The 13,937-nt window shown below is 41.0% G+C and overlaps 1 protein-coding gene across 1 annotated transcript; it reads right to left on the bottom strand.

Moving 5' to 3' along the window:
- Positions 1–1,416: 1,416 nt before the first annotated feature.
- LOC104909484 (centrosomal protein kizuna-like) lies at positions 1,417–12,356 on the bottom strand. Its single transcript, XM_019613455.1, has 5 exons — positions 12,259–12,356; positions 10,293–10,446; positions 6,612–6,701; positions 1,857–2,420; positions 1,417–1,566 (listed from the first exon to the last, which is right to left on the bottom strand). Exons 1-5 carry the CDS (start codon positions 12,333–12,335, stop codon positions 1,417–1,419), a joined length of 1,035 nt encoding a protein of 344 aa, XP_019469000.1. The 5' UTR covers positions 12,336–12,356.
- Positions 12,357–13,937: the final 1,581 nt, after the last annotated feature.

A 13,937-nucleotide genomic window follows, 5' to 3' on the forward strand; every position in this document is an offset into this window, starting at 1 on the left:
TAGGATAAAGCTTCAGAAAACTTTCCCTGTGTTGGGGAGAGTAGTGTGGGGAATAGGGGGAGGGGAAATACACCCAGAGAGTCCACACATTTTCTAAATCTTGCAAAAGAAACACACACTCCAGTGGTTTTTAAGTTCAGCACATTAGCTTCTCTAAAGAAGAAGAGTACAGACACTAACTGTGCCTAATAACAACACTTTCTCTTTAAATGACAAAAATTAAGTGGACCAACTATTGCAGTAATAAATAAGCACTGCCACAGAAACTCCCAGTTTTCCATAAAATATCCCCATGGGTTTGAATGAAACAGGATTCACAGCTAATGGTACAGCATCCAACACTTCAGCTCAACTCATGCATGGGTTCCCTGAGGCCCCAGTTCTTGAGGGCTGTGACAAGTGGCAGCTTATGCCAGGACCTTCTGTCCTCGCACAAAGCCTGACAGCGGTGACAAGGAAGAGTGTCAGATGAAAGAAAACATCAGGACAGAAGTTATTTAGGAATGGATAAAGAAATGGAAAAATAATAAAGAAAAAAATTAAGAAAGGATGCCAGAGAAAATAAATCCATAGGAAATCATCTGGTGGAAATGCCAGCTATTGACTACAAAGAAATCATGATCATTACAGGATAGAAGTCCCTTGATATTAGTGTTGCCACCTTCCATTAGGTTTCCATTAGGAAAAGCTCATTTTTAGTATTTCCTGTGTAGCTTGGAAAACTTAAAAGCTAGAAATTGCTGTATCAACTGGCAGGGCAGGGGAAGATATTTCTGCTAGGTCTTAAAGAAAAAAAAAAACAAACAAAGGAAGAAACAGTTACTTAGAGACAAGTCTTTGTCGGTGTGATTTGAAGAACAAGTCTGTTAGCTTACTTGAAAGTAAAGCAGGAAAGAAAACATTTTGCCATGATAGCAAAAGAAAAGGTGAGATGGTGGGAAGCAGCCTTTAAGTGCAGCCTTCCATTCCCATACATGTGCATCCCAGCTGGAAGACAAGCATCACATCCCTCAGGAAAGCAGGAACAAGTCAGAACAAATAGTAGTTAATCTAGCCTCCTACATGGAAGTTATGATTCTTGGTCTACATTTGCAAATCCAATTTTCAGAAGTGAACTGTTCTGAATAAGCATTTGAAGAATGAAATCAATCCAAAATAGAAGTTACCTATTTTGCCAGAGAACTAAGCTGACATTAAACCTCTTAAAAACAGGCTCAAACAACTTCGAGACAATTGCAGGCACAGCAGTGAAGAAATCTGCACTTTCAGCTCTCAAATTAGACTTGGCCAAACCTCGCATCAACTAGAAGAGCAGTGTGCCTTGGATGAATGAGGGACAAAGCTTTATTTTACAGAATAGTCATCCAGTGGGGCAGAGAGTACTCAGCGGGACCTATCTCAAATTTGGGGTCAATCTTAAGTAGGTTGCCAGGACAAAGCAGCCTTGTAGGAGGCACTGCAGGACTGGCACCAGTGCAAAAGGCCCAGGTTCAGCTCTCGCTGCTTGTTTTTTGCTTTGCACATCCCCATCCTCCTCTTCCTCTCTCCCACTTTGGTCTGCTCAGGCTGAAAAGCAACAAGCTAAGACCTTGAAGATGGAGCACAGGATACTCAGCAGGTATTCTGCTGTCGGAGATGAGCAAAGAGAGCAGGAGCCTCAAAACACCCCAGCTAAGGAATGAAAATCCAGCAGCTTTCATCCCCAGCGAGCCTTTGATGAAAAGCCTAGGAGGAAACAGCCAAGAAAAAAATAAAAAAAGGAGAAAAAGAACAAAAAAAGAAAACAAATGAGTTCTACTGTTCTTCAACCAAAGTATAAGAGTTGTAGGAAAAACAAAAAAACAGCAGCTGTGTGCATGTTTGTGTTTGGGGTGAGCATGCTGCAGCACAGCGGAGCAGAGGTTCCACATACCAGAGATGCTGGGCTCAGGGGCAGGTGCCAAGAGGACAGACTGCTCACAGACTTCTTTTGCACTTGCTACCAGGTGCTCGTGGGTCACCACCTCCTCCACTGATGTGTCACTTGCTAAGTCAGCAGTCCTGCTCTGCTCACTTTCTCCATCGGGTAATGTTGAGCAGGATTCAGTGGAATTTTTCTGTTCTGTAAAATTCAGAAGACTGCTGTGCAAGTTGCTGTCTCCAATGGGCATCTTCTCCCCCATGGGGATATATGACTTGCCACCTTGCTCATCAGGCTTGTTGGCAAGCTGCATGTCACCATCAGCTTGCACGGGATGCCCGTCTGTCTCATCACCCTGCAAGGCTGTCAGTCTGCTGGGGCGGGCAGCAGTCTGAGGGGGTTCCTGCTGCACACTGCAGGCAGACATGCAGTGGCCCATGAGGAATGGCAATGGGTGATGCAAGCTTCTGGACACAGCTGTCTCGGCATGAATTCCAGCCTGCCTTGCAGCCTGTGGCATCTGGAAGACACAGGTGCAAGATGGTTAAAGAATCAAACAGGTAGCACACCGCACATGAAGCTTCTTGAGGATTGTGTACTCGTTTCTGAAGGGATTTTTCTATAGTATTAGTTTCCTTCATAGAAAACATTCTTTTGTCCATTTGCTTTCAAGTAAACTGAAGTAGTGAACACACTTTCTGCAGAATTCTGCAGCCCAATTTGCCAGCTGCTCCCACTAGAGATCAGAAAAGGTGGAGCCCAATACACCTGGTACGGGTTACCCCATCACATCTGTTAATAAGCACAACTCATTGAAAGTATCTGCCAAAAAAGAATCCTGCAATATGGCTAATACTACTGTAAGATGATGAGCATCATCTCCCACACTGCAGGAATAGTGTCAGCTGCCAGCAAGTTGGCACTTCATTCTGTGCATCCTTCTGTTGGACCAGCAGTTGGGCATCCTGCAGAGCCCACTGGTCACTGAATGCAGCCATGGCCACTAAGAGCCACCCTCCTTAGCCAACCCAAGCCTCACCACCCACTATACCCTAGTATTTGACTTTGCTTTCCACTTGTGTCATGCCCAGCAATGCTACCAGTAGTGGGACCAGTCTGCATGGAGGAGCACCCTGCTTTGACCAGCACCAGCAAGAGACGTTCTTGGGCACGCAGCATGGCAGAGATGGGTCTTCTTGAGAATGTGACAGGATAAGGAGAGTCTGAAATCTCCATCTGCCATCATTTATCTATATATCCAGGTCTGCTCACTGCATATCAACATAGCAAGGAAGACTGAGGAAAACAAACAAACAAACAAAAAAAAAGCACAGGCAAACAACAATTTGATTCACAGTCTTCTGTTCTTTCCTCCAGCTGACCCACACCAAACAGGAAGAACTGAGCTAACAACAAGTAGGTGGAATTTTATTTTCCACAAGACAACTTTGGGAACCAAGCAGAAACATTTCAAACAACACTTTCACCGAAGAACTCCGCTGATCTTGCACAAAAATCATTCCAACACTATAAATGCTCCACTTCTACACTCCTGTGTCTTGGCACTTTTTTTTTTTTACTCTTTGAAAGCTTACTCAAGCAGGAAAAAAAAACAAACTTAGAAGGAATTGCTGCCACTACCAGAAGGTCACTGCCAGTTTATGCAGAGCCAAAATTAGCTACCACAATGCCATTGTTCATACTAAGCACAGGTTGCTTTTCAGCTCCAAATCACGGCAGGGCAATTTACAGTCACCTCCACACCCCTCTCCTCTCTCTTGCTGGCTGACCTCCTCCTACCACACAAAGTCAGCTGCCAAGCCCAGCTTAAGGGAAACAAAGGCATCTTGTCTAGTGTGCGTCCGTTTCATTAAAAAGCTCAAATTCCACCTAACAAGAAGCAGAACAAAAAGCCATGAAGTTATTTTAAGAAGTAAAGGTTTGCTATTGAGATCAAGTTCACAGCTTATTCTATCATCACTGCTCTTGGATTTCTCCTAATTACTTCTTGGGGCTTGGACTTGCTGCTTTGAAACACATCTAGCAGGTATTGTGTGGATTTAGCAGCTCCTGAGTTTAGTGTTCCAAAACAAATGCAATTCAATCAGGTACAAGTGCTTTACAGAGCTTTAGCAGAAGTACATCTCCAGCAGGCTCCTTCTTGTTTACAGGGAAAAACAACAACTCTTCACTGCCTTTATGTCCTTGGAGCAACAGATAAAGTTGGCCGAGCTTTTACCACCAAAAGCAAAATGTGTAGATGACCCACCTAAAACAGCAAACAAAACTATCAGTTTCATGTCACTCCAGCTGGGAGCTGAACGAAATCTCTCACAAAGCACACTTATACTACTCTTTTGGGCTGTGGAGTGGAGGGACCGTGCAGGCTCCCCACTTGTTCCTCCGCTAACAATCTTTTTTATCATTATTTAAGTACTTTGAAGAGAATAAAGATGATTTAAAAAATCCCTTCCATCAGTATGTGTAAGAAGGTAGTGTCTCTGTCTGGCAGTGACCACCTTAGCAAGCAAGGAGATGCTGAGCTAGAAACCTGCCTTTTCCAGACACAGAGCACTGCTCTCAGTTGGTTACACCCTTGGCCTAGAGATGGATGCTCAGCCACTCAGGTATTCTTGGGAGGTGTCCTACACCCAGCATCCAAAAGACACAGCATTCCTAAGAGGCACAGGACCAAGGATTTCAAGAAAACATTTCCAGTTTGAAATTGGACTTCACTGCACAAGGGTATCAGAACCCCAAATTATACCAGCCTTTCAGCCAAGGATCCCTCTGATACAGCACCTCTCCTAGAATTTGTAATATAGGGCTGCCATTACACAAAGCTTCAAAATACTGGTGCTTAAATTCTTTTCAAGGAGAACCAAGGTTTTCTAGGTGATCTCTGTTTGGGCATATGATTTCTGAGCTTAAAGATTCCCCCAAAAGTTTAAAATCCAGAAGCACGTATACCCAACAGCTCCGAAAAGAGCAAGCTATTCACACTGGTGCTTTAGGGCCACAGAGATCCTGACCTTCTCTAGAAAGTTGGTTCTGTAATTGTCCATCTTGGTCTCTAACACACACTGGACAGAGACTCTGAGCATCAGCACCTGTTCACAAGCTGAGCTATCTAGCTGAACTTACCTTCACACTTAAGAATGGAGATAAGAAGCAAGAAGTGGAGAATGAAGGAAGTCCACCAACAAGATCACTGTTGTGATCACTCAATGTATGTATTTGGGTACACACCAAGTTCTCTATTGCCCACAATATTTTCAAAATCTAAGTTGTGCTGTGATCCCTTGATGTTCTAGCACTGATGTCAAAACAACTTTTCTATAGGTGAGAAATTACATCTCCCATACCAACCACTTTTAATTGTAGAATCCAGCATACAAAACTGAACTCACCTTTTCACACGTCTGAATTAAAAACATAATTCACAAACTGCTGGAGGCCTGCCTGTATAGGTCAAGGTTGCTCAGGTTCATTGCTTTGTATATTACAGTTTAAAGAATGCTCTAAATTCAAGGTTTTTAACTTTTTAATCTATGGGCAAAACTTCCTATAAACTCAGATTAACGACTGCTAATGCACTGAAGAAAGAAAACCAAAAACCTTCCTCCTACTATAAAAACAAAATAGTGTGGCCTCTGTTTCTTTTCTGATAAGAGTCTTAAATACCAAACATTTAACTGCATAATAACATTTACTGGCAGCCAGGCAGCCTGCTTAGCAGATATATAAAGCAGGTAAAAGGAGAAAAAGTTAATTTCTTGGCTGAATGATTCCATCGGTAGCTATAGGGCAAACTAGAAAGTCTTTTAGTAAAGTAGCAGTTGATTCTTCTATCAATCTGCAGCACACATACTCTTCCAAGGAATGCATTAAATATGAAAATCATATCCCGTTATCATCTGTTTCCAGCTTTCAGCCCAGTAAGCTTTTCTTAATGAATGCTGTAGCCTAAGGGACAAGCATGCTGTTGGCTTTTCTGAATAATGGAGTGATGCTACCATTTTTGCTTATTACAATATCGACTAGCTGAGGGGGTTTCACACATAGTCACAAGTGACTACTCTTGCCAGCATGCTCCAAGTTATTACAAGATGTTTTTAGACATTTCATCTAAAAGAGCTTTACTGCTTTTAGTGAAGAAAACAGCTATGGTCTTGAACTGTATCATTTATATGGAGATAGGAGGAGGGATTAGAAGCCTGCATTACTGCAGATATATAGCAGAATATATTTAAGTATTCCTTGTCAGTCTTTTTGTCTGTTACTTAGATAGGCAATCTCTTTTTGCTTCTTCTGAGAAAAGGTCAAAACACAAAATTATAAATACACCACGAGAATCAATAGCTGCATTTTTTAAATTACTGTTCATTAAGAACATTTCCTGCTTGGTCAGTACCTTTTACACATTATTCAGCACAGAAATTATAAAAACCGACACAAAGACAACGATAAACACTCAGAGTTCCTCTTCCTTTTTAATTCTAGCTCTTTGATTGAAATAATTGCACTTTTTACTCGGGTTCTCTACTTCACTCAGGCTCTAAACAATATTTCACACTACAGCTGACAGCACAAAATCCCCACGTAAAGGCTGCTTAGCAGCGTCTGCCTCTTAACACAGTCGCTCAGTGGAAAGAACATTACAGGAATAACACACATTTTTATCCCCCCTCCCCTTCCACCACCACGTTACCTGCTCATTGCATCCTTCTTCCTTGTCACCTTGTGCCAAGCCACCCTCTTGAATTGACAGCCCACTTTTAATTTCTCTTCCATACCGTACCTAAACGTGAACAAATCCATTACGTTACATGGAAGGCCAAAAGAACAAAGCACAAACGAGCAAATATTGCTTTGCACACTGTGTACTGAGCATCCTTTTTCATTTGTTTTCACCCCCGTGAACAAATGACAAGGCTTGTGAATAAAAAAAAAAATAATAACTGCTGGAGATTGTAGATCATTACTCATTCATCTAAAAGTCTACAGAATAGCAATAACTTGTTGACTCAAATGTAACAAAACCCAGTTCTGACTGAGTACATCAAATTATTCCTGCTCTATCACACAACTCCATCGAACAAAATTCAGAATTTGGGTTGCGTACACCACCTTGCAACTCATGGAGCTATTTTAAGGAAAGATATATGGCAGATGTTATGAAGAGCAACCCAGCATGAAAGGCAACTTGCTGTAGTGTTACTAACAAACAACTGCATAAAACATCCTCACCTCCACTCCATTGCTTAATTGACCAAACGTAACGCATTCATAGTAGGACTACTGCTTAAAAGCCAGGCACATGCAGCACCTATAATTAATCCTGTTTGTTAGTAATTGTAAACACCAATAACAAGTTACGCTGGTGCTGAATGAAAGCACTTCAATACCTATTCTGCATCAGGTAATATGCATGAAGATAAATCTTCAGAACAATTAACTTAGCCAGCCTTGCACTTCATTCCAACTGTGCACTCAGCAAGCCTTACTTTCCAGGTAAGGAGGGCTGTTCATAAAATCATAAACATTAACTTCTAACGAACAGAAATCAATTACAAGAGAACTAAAGATGCCCAAAAGAAACGCAAATGTAAGTCCTTGATTTTCCTGAAAGCTTGCGTGATTTTACACAGACACCTAAAAATTACTGAACAAACTGCAGGCATATAAATGGGAAAAAAAAACAAACATCACCAAATCTCTCACAACTAAGGTTTTTTTTTCCTCAGCTACAGCACATAATAAATAGTATAAATAGTCACAGTGAAGCACTCCTAAGGAGTGCTATAACCAAAAAAAAAAAAAGTAATTTCTGTCAGTGCACTTCCACAATAGATTAAACGATGATATGCTTCATAATTCTTAAATAATCCACAATGACTGCAGCACAGAAGGTTTGTAATCAGTGCTTTGTTCAGCAGCTCAGAGGAGAATAAGCCTGAACTAGAAAAAATAAAATACATGGTGCAGAAGCACCAACGTGGAAGCACTGAATGAAAACACTGTGTGTAGATCAGCCCAGGGCACAACTGGGATTCACACCAACACAACCTATTGAAGAGCGAAAGGCAAACTCGTAGGCATTAGGGCTGCTCAAGAAGAAAAAAAAAGAAAAAAAAGGGAAAAAGAAGATCTAGCATCAAGGTATTCCCAGTCTCACAAAAAAAGCAGCACAAAGGACTCGCATGCCCACACCTGGGACAGTCTCTAAACTATACATTAGCAAGCTGAAGCTAGGAAATTGTTCTGTGAATGTTACCAAAGCCAGCAGGCTTAAAAGGGAAGTTAGCAGACAAAGGCTGGGATGTAGCTGGGTAAGGAAGTTACGACCGTGGTACGCAGCCATGGGATGGGGCTGCCTGACTGGTTTGGGAGAATGGAAATCAATCAGCACCATGGGAGAGAGCTACACCTTCAGAGAGCTTCCTTACTGCCAGCAGCAGGGAGGGCAGCTATCACAGCCCCTGGTCACCTCTTCTGTACTGAGGTCAGTGATGACACAGAAGTGACCTTCTGAACCAGAAACCTAAGTGTAAAGCCAATGGTGTTTTAAAGGAGTGTTAATCAACACAAAAAGTTCTCATTGCCCCTCCTCTAAAAGCATTCCAGAAGAAGCATTAAAAATTATTACAACCATAAAAATCTTCTATATGAAGAGAGAAAATAGATTGGGGCTATTTCTTTTAAGATGAACAGTGGAGGGCAGGGTTAATATATTGCATTATGACTAGCATGGGCCAACTACTCATTCTACTTAATGCAAAAACAAGGTTTCCTGAAATCAGAGACAACTAACTTAAAAAAGAAATATTTTCTTAACCACGGTACAAAGTTTCTTTATAGGATTTATCACATTATACTGGCATGACAAAGCTTAAATTTAAAGAGGAGTAAACACTCCATTAACACTGATACCAATAAAGGATTAAAGATTTTTCCAAAGAGCAGACTCACATTTCAAGTTGCACATTTATCTACTGAAATGAACTTTTCTGAGAACTGCATACACAGGCTGTCTTCCCTTTGCTGCAATGCAACGAGTGAAAGCCAAACCAGATAGTAAGAAAAAAAAAAATAAAGCATGCTGCTGCTGCTACATCCCGACTTCAGGTTAAGCTCTAATAGTACTTCCAAAAATACTAAGAGAAGTTCCAAAGAATATTTAAAGGAAGGTGTGCAAGTGCAATCTGAACAAGGGCTTTTTAAATAGCCCCTTTTAAAAGGATCATAGTCTACATTTTGCTATCTCAGATGAAGCTGCATGGATCCCTGAATGGGAACAGAAGGAAAATGGTACACTGGGATAAGGCTGCTCCAGTTTTAATTCAGAGTGCACTTCAGAGAAGTAATCACAACTGAATTGTAGACAGCCACACAGTATTGTGTTAGCATCAAATGGGGGCTTAAAACACCTCACCTGTTTCCTCTCCTTCCTTATTCTAGCAAATTTAAAAAGAAAAAAAAAAAACAACCACCTGCAGCTGCATGAATACCCCTGCCAAATGCTTTTAAAGAATGCTACTTCTCTTAGCAAGAGGACAGAACACTTCTTTCCCAGTAAAATGTTTTTACTTTTAGCTCTCCAAAATCTGACTCCATCTATCAATGGCATATCATCTTCCCTTTTTTAAATCCTAGATCACTTCCAATCCATGTTACCTTGCAACATCCTATATTATTCCTTAGTAAAGTGACACAAAACATCAATACTTCAATTACACAAAGTGATGAAATGCTCCTCAAATTTTACTTCGCCGACCCAGAAAAAAGTTCAACATTTTTCAGCTCTGAAAGCAAATGAATCATATCTGTTTATGTACAAAACTATTAGAAGACCTGAGTGATGCAATGGTTTGCTGGAAGAAGCTCTTTATCTTACCACTGTTCAAGTATTGCCACCTAATTGTTTAGTAAATAGAACCAACAGCGACTTGTTGTAGATCTGCTTCAGCCCAAACAGTTCAAACAGGGTAATTTGTTTTAACAGGAGAGTCAGTGACACCTCTGTTGATGAAAACAGTGTGATGAGCAGGAGTAAGATTAGCTACAGCTACTTAGAGCAATCACACCAACGAGATTAGAAACATACCCTGAAATACCTTCAAGGAAATGCATTAGGATTTTTTAAGTAATAAAATTATATTTTACTAAGGGCTTTAATAATAACAAAGTCTCTATGAAAACGTTACAACTCGAGTTCTTTTCCTGACCTAACCTAGCTAATGATAACTCCCAAACACTGGCACTTGGAGCACTCTAAAATACGGGATGAAGTTAGACCAACATCTTGATGTGCAAAATAGACAAAACTAGTTCAGCAACCCCTGTAGTAACAGTAAGTACTATATTAGTAAGTCTTCTAGAAAGTTACTTCCATCTTCTCAATCAGCTCTGAACTCGAAGCTTTCATGTGAGCTTCAAACCCGTTGAATTCATTTAAGAATGTCTGATTTCGTAGAAGGGCTCTTTTTTGGCGTTCATTTACTTCTTCCAAGTACTTTTTCAGCTTCACATATTTTAGTTTCATTCTACAGGGGGAAAAAGAAACTGTACTTTAACAGTAGGAAATTAAAAGCAACACATCTATCACAAACATTTCTTCAGACACATACAGAATTCTGGCATAGGGACTGCTGTATAAGCTACAGTTTAAACACAACTTTTGCTTCAAAAGGATAAACACATACTTAAATTTTCATAAGTTTGTTTGGAATTAATGCAATATACACGTCTAAAATGAAAGTGGTATTTAGAAGAATGCATATGGTGAGTCAAACAGGGAATTAAGGCGGCCAACCTAAATCCATGTTGCACCAGATGGTGCAGCTCACTCCAAGCCTTCCTTCTTTCATTGTGCTGATACTACCTGCTCTGCACCCACACAGCAAATTGGGCCAAGAGCAATCCAGGTGAAAAGATCATTTCTCACCCCCCCAAACAAACAGATTCACTTTCAGCCAGACCTATTTTCTTGTCTGATCACTGGGCAGCTGGACGAGTATTAATGCCTACAAAGGGAATTTGTGAAGCAGGGGCTTCATCCCTCTCCAGGATCATCTCTCCAGTTCAAAACCCATTGGATTAAAATAAATAACTCCGAAAATAAAGCACCTTACGTAGCCCCACCTGCTCAGACTTACTTTTTTCTTGTATTTACCTTCTGACATTAATCTAAAGGCCCTCTTTCAGAAGAGCATTCCCTGAGGGATCCTGCCATAATTGCACCTACCCATCGATCATTTGAGCTACAATTGAAAAGCCACTTCTATGAACTTTACAAAACACACTTGAGGAAGAAAACAAAAAAACCCAAAGCACTATGAACAAGGATGCCTGAAATTCTGCTCCTCTCTAGAATTCCAGATGCCTTTCCCAGCATCTTACGAGACTTCCATCCACGCAGACACTACAGTCACTCTTTCAAAGTAACAACATGCCCCTTTCATAATATTTTCTTTTAAAAATAGATCTACGTTTCAATACTTCTCAAGCTCATAACCCCCTCAGAGCTTCTCAGGAGAGCTAGGATCTTTTGATGCTCATATGCTCACTGGAGAGCTATCAGTTCCAGAAACTGCTAACCTTCTGTCTAAGCTGCTTGGGACAGGAATTTCATGGCTTATGTAATTAAAAAAAAAAGAAGAGAAGGAAAAAAGGAGAAGCTTTGAGATAAATGCAATTATTAAGAGAAGAAAACACACTATATTAATTTGAATGGGTAATGTGGGACATGTTTGCAGTTTTAATGGTTTAGCCTTTCTCAAAAGGGCTGTCATCAGCAATGCTTATAACCTGGCACATGTTATATATGACTGTGTCCAGATAAGGCATCTGAGTTTCTGAACATCCAGTCCAGATGCACAGCCAGCATACTACATGGCTTTTTAAGCTTTCCTTTTTTAATTCCAGACTGCATGTGTAACTTGCATTAAACAGATCATGCAGAAACAATCCAGGGAGCAAAATTAGAACCTAGAATATCCTTTAGCACTTCCTAAAACTGTCAGGCATCCTGTGACACGATAACTGCAGCACAGAGCACTAGGAAGGAAACACCTTCTATATTTCACACTACAGTGACTCCACAAACATTGCACAAAACTAACATGCGTGCCAGATATTAAGATAGTAACATTCAGTATTAACAGAATAAGGTAGCTATGTTATCCTAAGTTACTTCACCAATAACTTCAAAGCATGAATCTTCTGTTGCACTTAAAATACGAATATAAAATCAGTTACAGAAGCCCTATGAGTGACATGCTATAAGCATTCCATGATACTGAAGTCTTTGCAACTAAAATAAAACAACCAATGAAAAGTTTTAAAATCAGGCTTACAGATACGCATCAGAACTTTTGTATTCTATCAATTTCCTTTCCAGTTCTAGTCTTCTGGTTTCACTAAAAGAAAACATACAATATATGATCAGACACAATTATTTTGTAATTTAAATACCCAAAACACATGTGGACATAAGCCCATGGGGGGGACCAGGCTGCTTAAGAAAAAAACCCTCTGTTCTCAGAAGGAGAAAAGAATAACAGTGATAATAACCACAAGCCATTTCTGAAGGCAAGAAACCATCCCATGAGCAACAATAAACAATTGATAATTCAAATTTACTGGGCGCCACTGACTTATAAACCCTGCAACAATCAAAGCAAGTTCTTTAAGTTTGTTCTTTTCTTAAAAACGATCACAAATTTGTACTGGCTAGGAAGGCTGTACATGTGAGAGTGATATGGACAAGGCTGTATGCACCCACGTGACTAGGCATGCTTTTCCATGCGTCTGTGCTCCCTACGAACGAGTTCATGTCACAGCCACACACGTTCACCTCCTCCCAGCTGCCCCGCACAGAGGAAAGCCTTCCTCCTCTGCAGCCTATGAAATCAAGGCATCCATTTTACCCATCTGATCCTGCCACTGTCTGAAGCAAGATTACGTTTTCATGTCATGTATGCAATTTAAAAGCCACGCTTCATCTGGGATCTCACCCTTTCAATTTCCTTTTACATGATGGACAGCTAAGCAAAAGCAGATTTCAAGATCTTGTTTTTACACTTCTAGAAGTAATTTTCATGACTCGATGAAGAACACGGCGATATCCTGATGGATGTAAAAGTCAGCAGATGCCATTGGCATCTCTCCTATTTCTCATTCTCCAGTACCACAGGCAGCATGTTGCTAGTTCACGAAAGATTGCTTCCTTTCTCCCAGCATGCTTTGCCAGTATCCCACTCACAGGTCTGTCCTGAATCACAGAACGGCCCGGGTTGGAAGGGATCTCAAGGATCATCAAGCTCCAATCCCCCTGCCACAGGCAGGGCCACCAACCTCCATATCTCATACTGCACCAGGCTGCCCAGGGCCCCATCCAACCTGGCCTTGAACACCTCCAGGGATGTAACTAGTCTAGAAGAGCCCAGCTTCCAACAAATTTGTATTCGTCATCTTTGAGGACATCATCTTCACGAACTCCGAGCCTTCTGCATTCTGCAGCTCTGACCGAATCTGGCCAATAATTTCAAATTATTAGAAAATACTCTGGGCGCATACACACCTCGTTTCACTTGGAAATCAGAACAAGAAGAAAAGCTTTTTCATAGAGTACACGTGAAATTAATGCAAACAGGCAAAGGATAAAAGAGTCATTAATTAATTAGTTAGTTCTGTTGCTAGCATTGCATCATTTATTTTCTCATGAGCAAGCAGTACAGATACAAGCACGCAGACAGGTAGCATCTGAATATATAATACAGCCCTTGTCTAGCAGGAAGATAAAGAAATATAAGAACTGTCACACGAGAGCCTCTCAGCATTTGAGTACCAGCGTTATAAACGCCTGGAATGGCTAACTGTAAGCCTCATGTTCGTCGCCTGGGAGAAGAGGCCAAGACCACAGCTTCCCTTCAGGAACACGCAGAGTGCAGCGAGGTCTCCCCTGAGCCTCCCCTTCTTAGACAACAATCCCAGCTCGTTCTCCCCGCCACCCAAACCCAGCGCTCCGAGCCCC

The sequence above is a fragment of the Meleagris gallopavo genome, chromosome 2 (assembly GCF_000146605.3).
Source record: "Meleagris gallopavo isolate NT-WF06-2002-E0010 breed Aviagen turkey brand Nicholas breeding stock chromosome 2, Turkey_5.1, whole genome shotgun sequence".
NCBI classification, from domain to species: Eukaryota; Metazoa; Chordata; class Aves; order Galliformes; family Phasianidae; genus Meleagris; species Meleagris gallopavo.

Bases quoted from the DNA above. Each gene is read 5' to 3' on its own strand.
- LOC104909484 (XM_019613455.1), bottom strand. From the start codon at position 12,335: ATGTTTTCTTTTAGTGAAACCAGAAGACTAGAACTGGAAAGGAAATTG. The intron at 10,447-12,258 runs GTAAGCCTGATT...TTCCCCCTGTAG, and splicing joins AAAAGTTCTGATGCGTATCT to AATGAAACTAAAATATGTGA. The intron at 6,702-10,292 runs GAAGTAACTTTC...GTTCACGTTTAG, and splicing joins CAGAGCTGATTGAGAAGATG to GTACGGTATGGAAGAGAAAT.